This window comes from Brienomyrus brachyistius, chromosome 5 (genome assembly GCF_023856365.1).
Source record: "Brienomyrus brachyistius isolate T26 chromosome 5, BBRACH_0.4, whole genome shotgun sequence".
Lineage (NCBI taxonomy): Eukaryota > Metazoa > Chordata > Actinopteri > Osteoglossiformes > Mormyridae > Brienomyrus > Brienomyrus brachyistius.
The window spans coordinates 9,189,352-9,210,101 of NC_064537.1; the positions used below are offsets into that span (position 1 = coordinate 9,189,352).

The 20,750-nt window shown below is 45.9% G+C and overlaps 1 protein-coding gene across 1 annotated transcript in view; it reads left to right on the plus strand.

Annotated features, from left to right (window-relative positions):
* Positions 1–20,750, plus strand: part of LOC125742508 (glutamate receptor ionotropic, NMDA 2B-like) — a 61,597-nt gene extending 40,847 nt beyond the window's left edge. The window contains 8 exon segments of the mRNA XM_049014578.1: positions 2,797–2,971; positions 3,845–3,998; positions 4,446–4,571; positions 5,661–5,890; positions 6,076–6,236; positions 6,691–6,878; positions 10,976–11,214; positions 13,916–20,750. Of these exon segments, the coding sequence (XP_048870535.1) occupies positions 2,797–2,971; positions 3,845–3,998; positions 4,446–4,571; positions 5,661–5,890; positions 6,076–6,236; positions 6,691–6,878; positions 10,976–11,214; positions 13,916–16,411 (3,769 nt within the window). The 3' untranslated portion in view covers positions 16,412–20,750.

The following is a 20,750-nucleotide window of genomic DNA, read 5'->3' on the forward strand; positions in this document are numbered from 1 at the left end:
GTAGGGAGAAACACAGGAGGATAAAGGATTCATAGAGGAGGACAGGATAGCCAGCAACACCTACTGGCCAAACAGGGGAACGACACAAAGGGCAGGACTGGATGGGCACCAACCCTGACACACAGATTTTTATAAAACTGAAGTTATCCTTGTGGGGACTGAAAAAATGTCCTAACAAGGTAAAAAGTTACTAGTTTTTATCATATTGTGCGGAAATCTGGTCCCCACACTGTAATCATTACACAAAGGCACACACACACACATATTATGGACAATATAGACGTTATTTGTTGTCTTTTGATGTAACGCTTTATGTAAACCAAAGTACATGAAGGACACTCCCACAACACTGGGCAGAGACAGGAGTCAAACCCCCCACCTTGAAGGTGTGAGATGAGAGCACTACCCACTGAGCCACTGCACAACACCCCCTTAGCCATTTTTATTATTGTTATTCAATGCCACATGAATCTAACATTGCTGCGTGAGACTCCTTAGCTTCCTGTAACCACAAACTAGATTTACCCACAAGTAATCCGCTTGTTTTGGTTTCAGTCATACATCGATGCATGTGATGATCTTCAGGTAGTTAAGGGTTGGCATTGGCGGGGGGGGGGGGGATGTTTGTTATGAGAAGAGCTGAAATACAAGCTGAAATGAATATATTATTTGTTATTCGGTTCTCACGTGCAGTTTTTCTTTTTTGTTGCTTCTTTATTGAACTAGGAGATGCTTTGTGGCTGGAAGTGCTTCCTGTTTAATGTGGTGTCCTGTCTTTTGGTGGAAATTTAATTTAGTTACCTTCCCTGCACAATTTTCTTTGAGATAAAAATTTGCAGGTTAAAATATGTATAGGTATACAATAATAATAATAATAATAATAATAATAATAATAATAATAATAATAATAATAATAATAATAATAATAATAATAATGGGCATGGTGGTGCAGTGGTTAGCACTGTTGCCTCACACCTCTGGGACCCGGGTTCGAATCTCCGCCTGGGCCACATGTGTGTGGAGTTTGCATGTTCTCCCCATGTCGTCATGGGGTTTCCTCCGGGTACTCCGGTTTCCCCCCACAGTCCAAAAACATGCTAAGGCTAATTGGACTTGCTAAATTGCCCGTAGGAATGCATGTGAGAGTGAATGGTGTGTGAGTGTGCCCTGCGATGGGCTGGCCCCCCATCCTGGGTTGTTCCCAGCCTTGTGCCCATTGCTTCCGGGATAGGCTCCGGACCCCCCGCGACCCAATAGGATAAGCGGTTTGGAAAATGGATGGATGGATGGATAATAATAATGATAGTTATTGATGCTGATGATGCTTTTGTCACATTGTGGGGACGTCACAGCTATGGCAGTCTTAGTCCCTACCCAGCCCCAGCTTTAACCTTAAACAAAGCCTTTCGGCATTTTTAGCTTTTTGATGGCAGTCAAAGATTGTTTTAAAACTGAGGTTATCCTTGTGGAGACCGGAAATGGGGTCCCCACAAGATAAAACGTTACAGGTTTTTATCACATTGTGGGGAAATGTGGTCCCCACAATGTAATCATTACAAAAACACACACACACACAGAGTCACCCATTCACATATTATGGGCAATGATGACATCATCATTATCCCCCATCTTTCAGCTCTTTCGCCTTCAGTAGGGTGCGGGGGTCTGGAGTCTGTCCCAGTCAATGCGAGGCAGGGGTACACCATGGATGGGACGCTATTCCACCGGCGTGATAAAAATAACAGTAATTATGAACATCATCATAAACCGAATCTGTTTACGCTCAGCATTTTCTGCAAGGTTGCAGTTCAGGGAGAGTCGTTCCCACATCAACTTCCTGCTCTGATGGCTTCATTAGCTGCATAGATCACAGGGAAAATGTGCAGGCAACCAAGACCCAGATTCTCTGTGGACGTGTGTTATGGATGGTCGTAGGTACATGATTATGCCTGCCCGGGCATTCGCGACATGGCTGTCCTGCAGAGACGCAGCTTGGCTGTTCCGGCTGGAGCTCCTGTTCATGCTGACGCTCACCCTGTGAGCTGGGATGCGTAGGAATCATTAACGGCGCCCCCCGGTGGCTGAACAGGGCTGGTTACAGCCAAGCCCACCGTCGTCAATTCAGCCTGGAAACGGGGAGTGCCGCTGTCTCTGTTTTGCGTCAAGGTCTCCTCTCTCCAGGCTTGGGGGGGCTCTTTCAGACCTGCCCTCTGCCCCCCCCCCAGCCCCTGGTCCCCTCTTGCATGTACACTGTCTCCATCATGCAGGCTTAGCGGCACACCTGAAGTTGTCACCTTAGCGGTTACGGCTTTTCCGTTAGTTCTCCCTGGCCGTCTTGGTAACAGCAGTTGCATTGTGGGTACTGTGCTCAACCTTGCTGTTTACAGGAGCAGTTTAAGAAAAAGCACATTTTTTAGTGAAGCCAGGAGCAACACAATTTGCCATTTCTGTTCCATTGTACCGGGTTTACAGAAAGGTTTCTATGTTTATTTTCCCTGTCAGTCTTCCTCCATGTCTTGTCACCATTTCTTGTCGTTCGTTGCTGTAACTGCACCAGTGCCTCTTGCTGCCCCACTTTGTTCCCATGATCTCCACATAGTTTGGCACCACTTGCATATTTTATCTTCTACTTCTCTCTCCCCCCCCCACCCCCCCCCGTTTTATAACTCACCTCAATAAACCATTCTTATTGCAAACGTCCACCAGTCTCATATCTTGTAGATCCTTCTCTGTTCTTTGTCTTGCTGTCCCTATCCTTTTGACTCTTGCACTTAAACGTGGCCCCCCGTCTCTCAGCAATCAGACAGGGGGGGAAGCTGGCATCTACATCAAGCGTTGTTGCAAGGGCTTCTGCATCGACATCCTGAAGAAGATCGCCAAGTCAGTCAAGTTCACCTATGACCTCTACCTGGTGACCAATGGGAAGCATGGAAAGAAGATCAACGGTACTTGGAATGGCATGGTTGGGGAGGTTGGTTTTTTTCTTCTGGTATTTAAATCTCCCACAGTATCGCCCCCCCCCTCCCCCCATTTATCAGCTGATGGAAGGAATGTTTTTTTTTATTGCTATTAAAATCAAATAGTGGAAAAATCCTACTGAAACCTCCAAGATTAAGATGAGTAATTTAGATGTTCAGCTTCAGACACAAACGAATACGTGCTCGTTCTGGGGAGCAAAATCCTAAATTAGGATATTAATATAAATGAGTGTGACTTACATCACGCTGCAGAAACGGCCCTGCAGAAAATGGCTGAATGGAGTGAATCACTTTGCAGTCCGTGGTGATTAAATTAAACAGCAAAGTTAATATCCTGACGCTTCATTGGTCGGGCTGTTTTATCGTGAGATCAGAGTGGAGTAGGAAGTTTTGCCTGTCGTGTCGGAGGAGTGGCAAAATTAACACGCTCTTATCAAAATATAAGATATCGGACAATTTAATTCGAAGTGGGATTGACAGGGAATAGATAAGAGGCAGCTTTAGATAGAAAGGTAAGGAGCCTCTCAGTTTCGGTAGAGACTCTAAACTTAGACTCACCTAAATGTTCACAACTCAAGTCGGTCTGTCCTACTTTAGTTCAGGGCTGAAGGGCTCAGGTATTAACAGCTGAATATACCTGTAGATGGGGAGGGGGGGGGCTCTGTAGCTCTGTGGCTGCAGAAGAGTGGGGGCTGGAGTATCTATTTCCAGCCATTCTGACCTACTGCTGTAACCCACTTTCCCTTCCCCTGTTTCCTTATCCACAGTGTTGTGTCCACCTCTGTTTGTCAGTATTTGGAGACTAGTGGGTGACCTACCTCTTCCGCCTGACTTCCTCTCCCCCCCCTTCTCTCTCTCACTCACAGGTGGTGGTGAAAAATGCCCATATGGCGGTGGGCTCCCTCACCATCAATGAGGAGAGGTCAGAGGTCATCGACTTCTCTGTACCCTTCATCGAAACGGGTATCAGTGTCATGGTCTCCCGTAGCAACGGCACTGTGTCTCCCTCGGCCTTCCTGGGTGAGCCAGTCGCGCCCGTACATGTGCATACATACACACACACACACACACACACACACACACACACACATACATATACACAGACCCGTAATCATATCTTTGTGCGCACAGTCATTTCTATGGGAAAAATGCTAACCCTAACTATGGCAAACCCAAACCTTGACCATAAGTAACCAAGTAAAATACAAATCTTTTGGCAATCCTGGTTTTTTGATTGCAGTCATGGATTTTTAGAAAATTGGAAACTGGAAAACAAAAAAACAGGCCCCCACAAGGTAAAGTATACCTGAACCACACACACACACACACACACACACACACACACACACACACACACACAGTGTGCATTTCTTCAACCTGTCATTCTTTTCTTTTGTAGTACATTATGAGCTAAGACAAAGCTGGTCAATGTATTGACCCCCCCCCCCATCCCCCCCCCCCCCCCAGAGCCCTTCAGCGCTGATGTGTGGGTGATGATGTTCGTGATGCTGCTCATCGTGTCAGCCGTGGCCGTCTTTGTGTTCGAGTACTTCAGCCCGGTGGGGTACAATCGCTGTCTGGCAGATGGGAGAGGTGAGACGCACGATGAGGAGGCCGGGCTACCGGCCGCCACCCTCGTCAGCTGGAACACATTCACACGAAACCCCACGCACTCCGCGCCTGCCAGGGTGGGTGCGGGAGAGCCGGGGTGGGGGACACACACATGCTCACACACAGACGAGCACATACACGATGGGGGGGGGGGCAAAAGCAGGCTGACGTTAGCTTCAGAACATCTCAAATATTCTCATTCATCCGGTCCGTTGCATCCAAGTGAACCATTTCTGATTTTGGCTGGTTTTGATTTGACATAATTGTCGAACATCTTGCGTACGTTTCACTTTAATGATTCCTGTGATTGTGCCAGTGTGTAACGGGGACGGCCCATAGCCACAGCACCCCCTGTGTCCGGCATCAACTTGATAGATGAACTCTTTGGGCTTGTCGGGGATATTTTAAATGATGGGTGTAAGACTGAAAACCTCTGGCAAGCCGAGGCGGGTGACAGATTGCACTAATGAGCGACAGTTCAGCCAACATGAAGCCTCCCTGGTATGGAAAAGAAGTCAGAGCCCTGAAAATATTTCTTCACTTAATTAGAGGCAACCGAGTGGAAATGATCTCAGCCGAGTGTTTTGGAAAGCATTATCAATCCTTAAGCCGGCGATCATTACCTCTCGATATTCTTTGCGCCGCACTGTGTATCCCTTCCGCGTGAGATCGAGCACATTCTCGACCTGAATCCTGCTTTGCTTAATTTCCAGCAAGCGACGCTCCTGCCTGATCGTCTTGCTTTGTGATTAACAGAGATGAAGATGAGGGTTAAACACATGGGTAGTTTTTCGAAGCCTGTTTACTTTATAACTGCCTGTTGATCTCCCTGCGAAAAAAATGCAGCCTTTTTTATGCGGCTTCCGTAACATACATGTGAAATACTTTTGACTTAAGCTGTTATTTAATCACTGAAAATGACGGCAGCACCATCCGACAGCCCGCTGCCAATTTTCGCTCCCAGTGCTTCACATTCAGGTCCCACACCGTGTGACAGCCAACCTGGTGCACTGATGCAACCCCCCTTTTCTCATTCCCCTTCCTCTCTCCTCCAACCACCCCCTCCCCCAGAGCCTGGCGGTCCCTCCTTCACCATCGGCAAGGCCATCTGGCTGCTCTGGGGTCTGGTCTTCAACAACTCTGTCCCTGTGCAGAACCCCAAAGGCACCACCAGCAAGATAATGGTGTCCGTCTGGGCCTTCTTCGCCGTCATCTTCCTGGCCAGCTACACTGCCAATCTGGCTGCCTTCATGATCCAGGAGGAGTACGTGGACCAGGTCTCCGGGCTGAGCGATAAAAAGGTATGCCGCGTCTCGCTAACCCCGGTAGTGGTTGCCACCTGTCCCTGTCTGGGAGAAGCTACACCGACCTCTCTGCTCAGCCGCATGCTCTGCAGCCCCATGACTATACAAGTAGGCCTGTGACGCCTCTTTGGTTTCCCCGTCTGCTCCAAGCCGACAGTTGCTCCACCTTCATGTGTCCTCAGTTCCAAAGGCCCAACGACTTTTCCCCGCCGTTCCGCTTCGGCACGGTGCCCAATGGCAGCACAGAGAGGAATATCAGGAACAACTACAAAGAGATGCACAGCTACATGGTGAAGTTCCACCAGAAGAATGTGGACGAGGCTCTGCAGAGCTTGAAGAGTGGGTAAGGGTGCAGGTCCGGCCATGGAATAAGCTTTGTTTGGGTGCCTGTTATACATTGAGAAATGCAAGAAACTTGTATCTCATTGATGCCTTGTATCCCAAAGAGTATTTTAACATGCTACCTGGCAGAGCAAAGCAGATCAAAGTCTCTCTTAAGATCCATGAGCCATGGCCATTATTGGGCAGGTTGTCTACTGGTTAAGGATATGGGTCCATAAACCAAAAGGTTCACGTTTTGAACCATGGGAGACTGGTGTGTCCTTCAGCGAGGTACCTAACCTGCAGTTGCTCCATTAAAAGCGTTCATGGTGAGAAAATGCAAAATCATCTTGGCCAACTGAGATGACAATCCTATGACCATTATTGGTGCATTTGCCGAACCAAAGCCAAGCTTTGGAGTCCCTTTGAGATGAATCCACCCTCATTTCCGGCCTCGTTCCTCCCTCTCTGGTCAGCAAACTGGATGCTTTCATCTATGATGCGGCGGTGCTCAACTATATGGCCGGAAGAGACGAGGGCTGCAAACTGGTGACCATCGGCAGCGGCAAGGTCTTCGCCTCGACTGGATATGGTATCGCCATACAGAAAGACTCGGGCTGGAAGAGACAAGTTGACCTGGCCATACTTCAGCTCTTTGGAGATGGTATGGCTTGGAGTTACCTGTGTCTACCCTGTACCATTCAGCCTCTATTTGTGTTCCTGTTTTAACAGGCGTGCAATTGCTATGGATACTGATTAGAGGTGACAGGGTGACCTAACCATGCTGAGAAGGCCTGGGGGGGGATATATTGTGGATACATGCACACGATTGTGAAAATCTGCGCTTCAGTTCATTGCCGCTGTTCCCTTTATTAAATCCTCGGTGTCCATGCAGAGGGAAGCTAGTGAAACAGCTGTCTAAGTACAGCCCGTAGACTAGTAGGAAAATGGCTGGAGGTTAATTAGTGGTAATAATGACAGATTTAAAGAGAAGAATCTTTTTAATTTTGTTCAGGGCATGAAGGCAGGAATCATAATCCTGCAGGTTAAGGTACGTAATCCAGGAAAGGAAGATCGATGGAACGAAGCTGGGGGTATATGTCATGCTCTGTGCATAAATCATGACAGGTGTCAAAAGTTACAATCCCTTACGCTGTTCGACGTGGATTTGACTTAATGATACTGTGTGGTGTGATTTTTGACTTTAATGATCGAGTCTTCTCAAGCATTCTCAAGGTCGGCTGAGAAATTGTACACCAGCTTTACAGAAATTAGGAAAGGAAACTGCACTTCTGCAAAGTTATTTGTTTGTGTGTTTTAGTAAAATGAATAAATTTTATATGTGCCATTGCAGACCACTCTCATGTAGGTCGTGTTAATATGGTATAGTTAGTCTGTAATTAATAATCATTTTCCTTAGACATCTTCTGTCTTCCATAATTGCTTATCCAGTACAAGGTGGTGATGATGTTTACTTATGTGTACGCTTAAAATGTACTTCCACTTTACATTTAATATTATTTAACGTTAAAATATATTCTTCTGTTTAATGTCTGTTCATTGAGCATGGGAAAAATAATATTTCAAACAAATATTATAGCTGAACGGAATTCTGTATTGACTTGGAGACAATCCAATTTAAACAATTTAAACGGAACCTGCAATCTCCCAGAGGTAACTACTTGGAATTCCGTGCTCAACATATTTAAACTGAGCACAACATAACTGAAGGGAAGACTTCTCCGACTGGCTCTCACTTGAGTCAATGACATTTATTGAGTCAAGAAAATGGATAGTGAGCCAGCACTTAATATGCTAATACATAAGGATAATAGAGTATGGGTGACGTATGAGACAACAAAGGCATCCTGAGGATTCCTGACCTTTTTCAGGTGGGCCCAGTATCCTTATATTTGTCTGTGTCTGTGATATTGAATTATAGGTACAACATAAACACCGTTCTCTGTAAACGGTTTGTTCCTGATTAAGTACAAAAGCCCAGGGTATTGTACAGGAACTTAGGTTTTCATGTATAGCGCTGCCTTTTCTGGGAGCATCGATTTTTGTTTCGTTTCTGCTTACCGGGCGGTTTTCATTAACCATTTCGGTGCAAGACCTCCAGTCGAATTCCTATTAGAGACCATTAATAAGTAAAAAGGTTTAATTTAAAAAATTGTGAATTTGTTATAGGATTTCTATGTCGGAGGCCTGCTAAGTGTTGCTAGAGCAGGGGTCTCCAACTCCAGTCCTGGAGGGCTACCGTCCAGTAGGTTTTCTATCATACCTGGCTTCTGATGAGCCTCACCTGCTCTCAGGTAAATACCAGGAACAGGTGTGGCTCATCAGAACCCGGGTTTGATAGAAAACCTACTGGATAGTAGCTCTCCTGGACCGGAGTTGGAGACCCCTGGGCTAGAGCCTTTACGTTACGCTTCTGCCGCAACGTTACTCCGCTTAGTCAAGGCCACATTCCGGTTTGTTCTTTTTAGCTTGCGAATTTGCTCAGCAAACTTTGTATGTGTGTTTTTCCCTTAAGAGAAACTGGCTTTTCCTCCTCCTGGGCCCCATTCCGGTCTCTGGCTAGGCCAGGCCTGTTACAGATACGCAGTATAGATCACAAAGGACGCCTTCAGCATCGCAAGGCCCACTTTCCAAACTCCAAAGCAGCTGGACTACTTATACGGCCGCGTGGCTTCTGATGCAACAAAAGTAATTTCAGGGCTGTTTGGAGCCCATTGATCAGCATCAGAACAACGACCAGATGTAATGCTGTGGAGGATGTCTGGAGGTGTCCGGAAGCGATGGACCTGAGGTCAGAGTCTCTCCGGAATAAATGCAGGCCTCTGATCAAGAGCAGTGGTGTAGACTAGAAATGACAGGACGGGGAGAGGCGGGAGACCAGTCAGCCAGTGTAGAACGAGAGGATTCAGGAAGGAGTGCGTGAAGAGCTGCAGCGTGCTGACGAGGATGCAGGATTCAGCAGATGGCAGATAACAGAAACTGGCAGGTGTGATTTACTGATGTTGTGTTCGGAGGATGTGTTGTTGACATTTGATTGAAACTTTGGATCAGGGATTCTTAATCATAAGTGTTTGCTGGTTGGGTCCCAGCTGAACACTTAACCTTTCAGATTTATCTAAGGGATTTCATAAAGGAAGTGTGAATATCCAAATCATAGACTGTACAGGCTAGGATTAGGATCTGCGTGACTGGGGCCCAAAGGAAACTTACCGAGCCTGAATTTATGCCTCAGTTTCATACAATAGGTAACCTTACTCAAACTTAACCATATTAACCTAGAATGAAAATGTTTACATTACATTAACTGTATTTTCAGTTAACGGCACAGATTAAGTCAGTGACTTGATTTGTATTTTTCTGGTTTGTTTTTCAAGACGTGCCAGCTTTTTGTTTTATGAGAAAATGGTATTTGCACTTAAAAACGAAGATTGGATGTTCAGATGGTGTGCGGTAGTGCTTTGTTGATTGAGATGTAAAAGCTTTTTATTTGCTAGGCAGGCATTATATTTTGTGGTAAGGTACCATTAGTGTCATTATTTTTAAGGTTATTTACTTTTTTTATTTAATGTTTTTGTATTTTGTTTTCATTGACAATAAAGTTAATTAGCCCTGAACAATTGATTGGCGCAAATGGTGCAATATGACATAAAACCGTATGTCATCTAAGCTTCATCATATTTTTTTTTTGTGATTTAATCATGTTTCAATTGTTCCTAGTGCGTCAAGTAATCAAGTAAGAGCTTGATTAATCTAAATTGAGCTTAGGACTAATTTAGTATTTGTTTGTTTGGCAAATGATCAAATAATGAGAACATACTTAAGAAAAAAAAAAAGTCTGAAACTTTTCTGTTTTGTAATGATTAAGTAATCAGTGATTAATTGAAATAATGAACACAGGAAGCTATTACTAATTTTAATGGGAAGGATTTTATAAAACCAGTTGTCTATCTACTTTATTCAAATTACGGGCCTTGACTCGAATTCTCAACTGCGCATCTGATATTCATGTGATTTGAGTACCATGCAGTATATACTCCATGTTCACCGCAATGGCCCAGAATTTGGTTAGATAGGTACCGGTTCACGTCAGCCATCTGAATGTAGGTCAGCCTGTGGTTGTTTAGCTTGTCTTCAGTGGGCTCCGCTTGCAGATTTCAAAGTCATTCTGTCATGCGCTGACACAGACGCTTCCAGTTCGGCCTAGTTACCGGTAGCTGATGCACACTGGCAGCGATGGCGCGTTAAGCTCGACGCATACACACGCACAGTGGGAGCTTCTGAAAGACGTCACGTTGAGGCTCATTTTACCTTACACCCCTCGCTGCCTCCCGAAAAGGTGCCCAATGTTTATTCTGTATATTTCTTTCTAAGGGTTCCAACATGAGTGCCTTGTAGGGCCAACATGTATCCAAGGTTGCTTGCTCTGATAAACAGAACATAACCTTAATGGATCTGCTTTTTATTACAATGCGTTATTCTGGCAAATGCACAGATAGCTTTTTACTCTTTTAACTTGTTTTTCTTTTATTCTTCTCTCCTTATTACCCATCATGCTCCCTTTCATGTGACACACTTAATACCCCTTTCGCTCTCTATACTTTCATCTCCTTCCTCTCTACTCTTTCTCCCATTCCCGCAACCTTTTCCATCAACTTGTCCGCGTTCTCTCTTGCCTTCCTCCAATTGCATCCCGTCTCCCGCCCCCCCACCCTTCCTGGACCTTCTGCCACCTATGCTCAGGTGAGATGGAGGAGCTGGAGGCTCTGTGGCTGACGGGAATCTGTCACCACGAGAAGAACGAGGTGATGAGCAGCCAGCTGGACATCGACAACATGGCGGGGGTCTTCTACATGCTGGCGGCGGCCATGGTGCTCTCCCTCCTCACCTTCATCTGCGAGCACCTCTTCTATTGGCAGCTTCGCTTCTGCTTCATGGGCGTCTGCTCCGGCCGACCAGGCATGACTTTCTCCATTAGCAGGGTGAGTGTCCATGGAAACCCACAAGCCTGGCTGTTTCGCTGTTTTCCCACACAGCACTACGCGAGATTAAAGAGAACAGAAATTCCTTTGACAGACTCCAACGGATGACAAGGTCACATCAGATTACAGCTATTTTCAGTACTGAGACATTCGTAATTTTCTTTTTTTAGCCCTCATCACACTTTGGGTAGTTCCAAGCTAAAAACGAATCTAAAAATGGAGCTTCTTATAGCTCCGGTAAACAGAGTTTCTGCGCTATCCTCTCGCATTGCTCGCCACACCGTGGTGGAGAATAAGTGGTAATTGATAATGAATGTAATGTTGCAGAAATGTGTTTAAAGATTCACGCCGCAGCTGTCATGGATAATAACATGACTGTCGATTGTCACTCGCGTGGTTCTTGCATCATGAAATAATGCGTTAGCCTCAGCCCAGCAGAGGAATCCTGCATGTAAATGAATCCTTATCTCATCAGTCACCGCTCCAGGCTTTATGATAGCTAAAGAATATTGCTCTCAAATAAACTTCAGGGGAAGGCAAACTTTTGTTAATTTTTTTAAACTAAAAATAAAGCCTTGGGACATGCATTCATTATCTTGATTATCTGTTAGTAAACAAAACAAAAAACAATAGGTAATTCTTTTGTTTTCCTGTAGCGGTGAAATGATTCTATATACCACATGATACAAAGGCAGATGCAAACAAAAGTGCTAAAATAATCCATTATCGATGTTGATTATTAATTGATTATTAATGTTTTTTAATTTCCTTTCACAAAAACGAAACCCTGCTCACGTTTTATGGGAGGGGTGTGCGACTCAGCAGGTTGCTTGTGATCAGAAGAGTGCTGGTTTGAATCCCATGCTTGACGGAGTGATTACGTTGCCCTTAAACAAGGTCTGGCGCTGCTGGATAAATGGCCGACCCTGTGCACTGTCCACAAGCTTTGCTCTTGTGTCTGTAGCTAACACATGCTGAGGTACCTGTTCTCATACTTGTAGAAAGGGTGAATAATTCAGCGCTGAGGATAAGCCAATGAGACTGACCGACATCACCTAGGACGGCCAATGAGATTGACCGACGCATATAAAGGCAATGATCTGTGACCCTGACCAGGATAAGTGGCTAAAAGATAGAGGGATAGATAAAAGGGCAAGAGATGGGGTCAATGCAGGTCAGTGCCTTGCAGCAGGTCCTCTGGCTCAGTGAGCCGTGCAATAGGGCCTGCAATGATGAGGGACTGGTATCAGCCTCAGCCTCTCTCCCCCATCCTGATTTACTGTTTACCTCTACGTTTCATGGGATCATCATCATCATTAATAACCAGTCTGCAGTTTTTATTTCAACACCTCAAAAATGGAGGGAGCATCTAACAGCTCAGTTCTGTGGCACTGCGACTGTGTCTTATGTGTGCTACAATATCAGTCCATGCACTTGGACTGGCAAAAATGGAGGGAGCGTCTAACGGCTCAGTTCTGTGGCACTGCGACTGTGTCTTATGTGTGCTACAATATCAGTCCATGCACCTGGACTGTCAAAAACGAAAGCAAAAACTCGCTGGTGAAGACTAACTGCATTAACCTCGGTTATGCTGCGGGAATGTGTGACTCATCCAGTCGGTGCATGGGATCAAGTCATCAACATCCAGACTTACCACCTCACCACCCCACAATGTTAAGGTGGGTGGTGTTTCCCACACCTCCCACCCTCGTTGTTTTTAATATATAAGCTCGATGCAAATTAGGAAGAATCATTGCATCGAGATTACGGCTGTCCTTCTCATTAACCTCAACGTCCGCCATCTTAACACCGGCTGGGAGAGGAAATGGTCAGGTGTTTAGTGAACTACCCTCCAAAGTTTTTGGTTACAAATTGATTTTATGCTTCAGTAAAATGCTGAAATAATGTATTTGACCCAGAATGGTATTTTTTTGCAATGATGACCCTCCATACTCACACCGGTGGTTGGACAGAAGGAGACGACTGTGGCTGGGACATAAAAGTTATGAAAAAGAAGCTGCGATGCAGACTGGACTGTCAGAATAAAAAGATGCAAAAATAGACAGGGGAGTGTAAAATACCGGCATAAAGAAGTTCATGAGAAAATGGAGACTGTAAAAAAACTTTTACAGAGGTGCTGTTAAGCACTCGATTCCCAAAATAGAATCATTTGACTTTCCGCTTGTCTGTGCATATTTACCTACAGTTCTTCTCGAATGCTTCCAGTCTTGATTTTTTATTTTTTTTTTACCAGTCCCTTAGTCTCAGTATCTGTTTATTTCTGGTGGCTGTGGTACCTACATACTTGATTTTGTGTAAAGAAGCAATTTTAGGAGTAAAGAAGTTCACAGGAACATCTTTTGTAGTTGCAGTGTATTTGATGTACCTAAAATTAAAATGAAGAGGCAGGATTGCACGGAATAATTTTAAACCCATTGATTAAAATTATTGATTGGCAGTTAAAACCATGCCGTTACAGCATCTCTGTCATTATCAATCATTTCCCCAGGCCCCCACCTAAAACTCCAAGAGGTTTTCTAAAAAGCACTGTCAGTCTGAGTCCACGCTGTCAGTAGAATATATATTGTATTAATTAGCTTGTCTTGCTCAGTGCAGTACTTAATGTACCGCAGAGTGCGTCCCATTTGCTCGCTGAGTAAACATCTCTCTGTCTCATCTCTCCACCCCTCGTATAAAACAGGGCATCTACAGCTGCATCCACGGGGTCCAGATCGAGAAGTCCAAGTCACCCCTGAACTCACCCTCTTCTGCCATGAACAACACGCACTCCAACATCATGCGCCTGCTCCGCACGGCCAAGAACATGACTTCGCTCTCAGGGGCCAATGGCTCCCCGCACAGTGCGCTGGACTTCATCCGCCGCGAGTCGTCCGTCTACGATATCTCGGAGCACCGCCGCAGCCTGGCCGGACACTCGGACTGCAAGCCCCCCTACCTGCCCGAGGACAACATGTTCAGCGACTACATCGGCGAGGTGGAGAGGACGTTCGGGAATATGCCGTTGAAGGATAGCAACTTGTACCAGGATCACTACCTGCACCATCACCCGGGCTCGGGACCTGGGATGAACCTGGGCCTGACCGGCCCCCCTCCCAACAGACCACATAGCCTGGGGAGTGCCAGTTCGCTAGAAGGTGGTTTGTTTGACTGTGACAGCTTAGGAGGAGGGGTGGCGCCCATATTCACCACACAGCCCCGTGCCTCACTGACGCACAGGAACAACAGCAAATTCGACCTCATCGTAGGACACACCCCATCTACCGGTCAAGGGTTCAAGCAAGACATTTACGGGAAGTTTTCCTTCAAAGGTGGGGCGTCCAGCTCTGGTTTCATCGCCGGACATGACCGGTACTGCGGGGGAGGCGGTGGTGGCGGTGGTGAGGATGGCAACATCCGGTCGGATGTGTCGGACATCTCCACCCACACGGTCACCTATGGCAACCTGGAAGGGAACGCCAAGAGACGAAAGCAGTACCGAGACAGCTTGAAGAAGAGGCCCGCATCGGCGAAGTCCAGACGCGAGCTGGATGAGATCGAACTGGGGTACCGACGACGCACCCATCACCTGTCTCATCACCATTACCATGGGCCCGCGATACACCGACCGCCCTCCCCGCCCCTGCTGCCCCTGGAGCAGAACGCGCAAAGAGGGGGAGGGGGCCCTGCCAGCAACTGTTCATCGTACCTGTTCCGCGACAAAGAGAACCTGCGAGATTTCTACCTGGACCAGTTCCGCCCAAAAGAAGCAATACCCCAGTGGGAGCATGTGGATTTGACGGACGTGCCCGGTGGGGGCGGAGGAATCAGGCCTGCCGGTGTAGGTGGGGGCAACAGTGGAGGAGTCAGTGGTGGCGGTGGGACCAACTGCACAAGTCTGGTGGCGGTGGATGATTTCCTGAAAGGGAAAGGTAAGAAGGTAGAGGGTAAGAGCGGCACCCCCACTCCTGTACAGCAAACACAGGCATGCTGGGAAAAGAATGTGACTGGGATCGGGGGTGGGGGGCTGGCAGGGGGAGACTGGGAGTGTCGAAACTGCCACAGCTGTGGGACCAAACCGGTGCCTTTGCACAGCACTGGGGGGAGTGGGAGCTTCTCAGGGGGTGGAGGTCCGTGTGCTGGGGGAGGCGGCGGCGGGAACAGTGCTGTTTCCGGGCGGCCCAGTTCGGCGTGTGTGCGGTGTGACTCGTGCAAGAAGACCGGGAACTTGTATGACATCAGTGAAGACAACAACCCTCTTTTGGAACCGCTGGGAGGCAAGTACGAGGGTGGAAAGGGAGCACTGATGAGCAGCGGGGCGGGCGTCCAGTCGCAGACTCAGGTGCAGCGGCGCAAGCCGGGCTTGGGCGGCAAAGTGTTGCGGAGGCAGCACTCGTACGACACGTTCGTAGACTTGCAGAAGGAGGAGGCCAGCGCGATGGGGATGGGAGCCGGGGGTATGGGGCGCGGCATGGGAGGAATGCTGCCCCAGCCAAGGAGTGTGAGCTTGAAAGACAAAGACCGTTTCATGGAGGGTCCAAGTCCCTATGCCCACATGTTTGAGAGGCACGGGGGATCGGAGCGAGAGAGGGACCGGGACCGGGATCCGTTGTTTTTTGGTGACCGGGGAAAAAGTGGATCCTCCTTCGGGCTGTTTCGAAGTGGAGAAGGGGGTGGTTTCCATCGTCGGTCTTTTGGGGAGAGGGACAGCAGGGACAGAGAGAGGGGGGTGATGAGTGGTGACGGAGGTGGGGGACGTGGAGGAGGGATCGGGACGTACTCCCTGTCCAAGTCCCTCTACCCAGACAAAGTCAACCAAAACCCCTTCGTTCCAACCTTTGGCGATGACCAGTGTCTGTTACATGGTGCCAAACCGCACTACGTCAAAAAGCAACAGCATCAGCTCATGAGATCCAGAAGTGGAGAATGGAATGACTTGAGGAGCTCGATGGGAGCGACCTCCTTCTTGCCCACTTCTGCCACGGGAGGGGTGATGTCCAATATGCCCACCAGGCTCCCCAAGGAAGTCAGCTTGGGTGGAATTGGGGGACCTCTAGGGAACCACCATGGAGCCCCCACCAACAACAAGCTCCTGCAAACAAGGGAGAGCCTTGGGGGAGGGCAGACACAGAGGCCATTCAACGGCTCCAGCAATGGGCACGTGTATGAGAAGTTGTCCAGTATTGAATCTGATGTGTAACTGGTCGGGGGGGGGGGGGGGGGGGGAGGTAGGAGGCGGATGTGCGAATGTGGCAATGACAGGGAATGAAGGAATTGTTGAGCGCCATCTGCAGGGGTGGAGGGGCACAAACGATGATCAAAAATGCTGGGAGAGGACAGAGCGTCCAGACAATGGAATACACCTGGAGATGCATGCAGATAGGAACCTGCTGAAATGTTACCATGAAATATGTATGAAACACTGGGAAGACTCACCCATGAACTTGGCCTCAGGTACCGACGGTGTTAAAAGATGAAGGAACGCCAGGCAAAACTGGTAGAACTGTCTTGGACATGCGTTTACTCTGCACTTCTCTGCTCTTCACATCTTCCTTCTTCTCATCTTCCACTTCAAGACACCAAAACATACAGTTTCTCCTGACCCTGGTCAGCTGTGGAAATCCAATTACGACTCAAAAAAACTGCAGGGTAAACTGACTATAATTAAGTGACTAGCATTGTTAATACAGTAAATTGAGTATAATAACAATGTTTTATTAAAATAGCTTTCAGTTGTGTGTTTATGGAGATATTTTATGCTGTTAAATATTTGTAGGAAATTCTTTGTTAGCCGATATAGCAGGAAGCTGAAATTCAATTGAAACCGAGTAGCTGTTAGAACAACATTATGGGGTTTCCTGTTACATTTTTATAATATTATTATTATTATGGTTATTAATGATCTGTGTTCAGTTATTTATTTGCTTATTAGGAGTGTTGTGAAAGGTTGTGAAAGGCATGATTTGCACAGTACTGAACTGTACTTACGGAATTGTATCTTGTGGGACGTTTCATGGTATCTCAAATCTTATTGCCTGATAAATTTCAGCAAACGTGTTGCTTTGCAGTGGGCTTAGGACATGTCCGTAGGTTGCTTACACGATCTGGTCTCGCGGAGCCGAGCTCGCTGTTGTTACTGGATAACGACCGACGCGGTGGCTACACCCAGTCATCCTCTGCAAGATGAGTAGGATTTAGAGCGTCAAGTGGCGGACTCCTCAGAGCTGTCTGAGATATGACCCGGATCTGCTGAGCACCGTAGCACACATCAGCGTACACACAGGGCAATTTAGCTCAGACGCATTTTTACAATTCACACGTTCTTTCCGAGCGACCAAAAAGAAAACCACACAGGAAGGAGCCCTTTACTCCGTGAACCTAGCGTCCACTGACCCGAACACGCGTTCCGGCCAAGCGGCTGGACCGAGATGTTGCGCATAGCACAGCCAGTGGCCCCGTGGGCTTCATGCTAGCGTGAGCTGGATCGGACTGGAAATGGAGCTGGATCGGATTCGCCCCGAGTCTGCTTTTGGGTTTCATGTGTCCAGAGTGGGCTTTTAATGCCAGGCATTTTTTACATTCGTCTTTTTAAGGGCTGCCGGTGGAGTGAGGTGTCGATCTTAGCACCGCGCTCCAGCTGAAAACACATTTTCTTTTGCTTGGAGTTCATCTCCTGATGATTAAAAATAACCACATGTAGTGTCAGAAGTTCTCAAAATATGTATTTGTAGATTTTAAAGCGAGGCAAATGGGACGGGGTAAGAATAATAGTAAATGTTGAGAAAACTAGTCATTGATAGATTAGTTAATCTGCATTGTTTTACCCCTTCTTCATTATCCTGTCCTCCATTTTCTGAAACCATGTGTCCTATTCAGGGTCATGGGGAGGCAAGAGCCTAAGGGTGCAAGGCAGGGAATGGCCCAGGATGGGGTGCCAGCCCATCGCAGGGCACATTCACACACCAGTCACTCACATAGGCACACCTATGGGCAGTGTGGTAACTCCAATCTCACCATGTTCTTGGACTGTGGGGGGGAAAAAAGCAGAGTATCCGGAGGAAACCCCACAAGGACACGGGGGGAGCATGCAAACTCCCCACACATGGGACCCTGATGGAGACTTGAACTCAGATCCCAGAGGTATGAGGCAACTGCACCACTGCACCACTGCGCTGCCACGTCACCCCACCCGTTTTCATTTTTTAAAATGGAAATTGATTGCGCCTTGTATTTAAATCAGGGTCATTCCATTGTACTTTGAACTTATTTTGAAATATTTTCTCTCTCTGTTGTTGAAATTTTTATACTACAACTGTGTTGGAACCTACAGTATGATGACCAAAAGCGAGATGGGGAGGAGGTGAGGGCATCTATTGTTCTAGTTAAAGATTCAGTGTGTTATCTTTGAGCTTATGTATATAGAAACCTTTTCACTTTGCACAATAAGCAGACAGTCAGGATGTAACTTTCCATATGGTGTTTTACACAAAATAAAAGGTTGAATAAATATGAAAAATATTTGAAAAATACAAAAAATAAAAAATAAATAGAACATTATGGGTTTTATTGATAACACTATGGGTACTTTTGTTGGGATCACATTCCTTTATAATATGTTTTATTAACTTATTTTAAGACTGAACTTCATTGTTATCATAAAGAAATTATGGATTTGCATAGAGCATTGTTGTGAAGTTTAGGAGTCACTGCAAAAAGTCTATATATAAACATATATATGCAGATGTAGGTCATATATCGATACATATATGCATCTATAAATATATGTATATATGTAACGCAAAAAGTATGGTCATATTTCATTTTGGTAAATTTAGTGAATTTGTGGCTTTATCCATAAATCAAGCACTTGTTATCCACTCTATAAGTGGCACCAGGCAGCAGGGATTATGGAATCCTGCGATTTGGGAATCCTGCGATTTGGGAATACCGACATATGCCCGTCTTCGGAGTGAAGCGCAAAAAGGGGACACCTGCTGTGATTAGTACTCTAATGACGTCACCGGGTCCACATGGCGGTCAGCGTGACTCCCAGTGTTTTCCTGGGTGTTCATGCAGACTTTAAGATTGTGTGCAATACACATAACCTGTTTTGTCAATAGTGTATGGCAATCGTTTGTCATTTTACAAGTTATGCACTCATTATTTTCTTTTTTTATCAGTAAGAAATGTGTAAATTCCCATTTAAAAAAATCACAATCAAACACTCTTTAGACAATCAGCTCTGGGAAATCTTGGGAAGTTTTGTTGTTCATTCCAGACTGACATTTTAGTGAAAACTAATGGGTATGTGTGGATAATTGTGCGACTGTGTTTGCTATTTCGGGAATGGCATTCGTTTGCTACCTTTTAAACCTCTCTAAATATAACGAGAGAACATTTAAGTGTGTGTGCGCGCGCGTGTGTATATATATGTATTGACGACAATTTGACAGCTGTTCTAATTGCATTTAAAGACAGGCAGCGAAACAGTTCTTGCTGTGTACCTCTTGAAACAACGTAAAGCTCACTTTAACGACTCACTGGCAATAGTTATGTGATTTCTCATTATGCTAGTGGTTTATTTCTTGTAATCTCACATCATACATCAATATCAACACTCCAGGCATTGCCTGAATTATATTTTCATGATTGCATTAATTACATTAATTACCTTAATGCCTGAAAGTCCCAGTGTCCCACATCGCAAAGACTACAGCAGCACCATCTGTCAAAATTTTTATTCGAGAGCTAAACAAAGCCTATAAACCAGATCATATATTTAAGATTTAGACAACTGACGTAGTCATTCTCCTAAAAACATGACAAAATGTTCGAGCTACAGGCAACATGAAAATGGGTCAAATGTATATATAGCAATCTATGACTGGCATAAGTGTGTGTGACGTCACATACGAAGTACACAATGACACAGACATAGTTTTATTAAGGACCATTTGCAATTTTTATATTTCATTTGCAGTTAAAAACCTAATGTGCGGTGTTGTGTTTTGTTAGTATAGCTTTTACTTCTTTTTTCAGACGTGCGTGTGAAACGAGATTATGGTAAACTGTATTTGAATTTTGAGCATTAGGATACTGTACCAATAATACAACGAGAGAATAAATCATGCCATTTATATTAGTCGTTGGGAGGGACGAGCTTTTATTTGACCTTTATTGTCATTTTGTCTTTTCACCGACTACGTTTTCAGTGCTGACGAGGCAAGCGGCGGGGTGCATTTTGTAATCTTTACATTTTTTCCGACTGAGACTGTTTCTGTCTGCTGTCTTCTTTTTTTCCCTTGTGAATGGGTGAGAGGCAGGCACGTGCCCGCGCGTGTCACAGGACATAAACGGAGGGTGAATGAGGAATCATGAGAAGGTTCAGTTTGTATTACTGTGTTTTGTGAACCGGTATGTAAATAATCTCCCTTTACCTTTTAATAAAAATTATATAAAAGTTAGCAAAAAAAAAAAAAGTTCCTAGAAATTTGGGTAACATTTTATGGTCAAGAATTGTTGTGGAGAATGTTTTATAA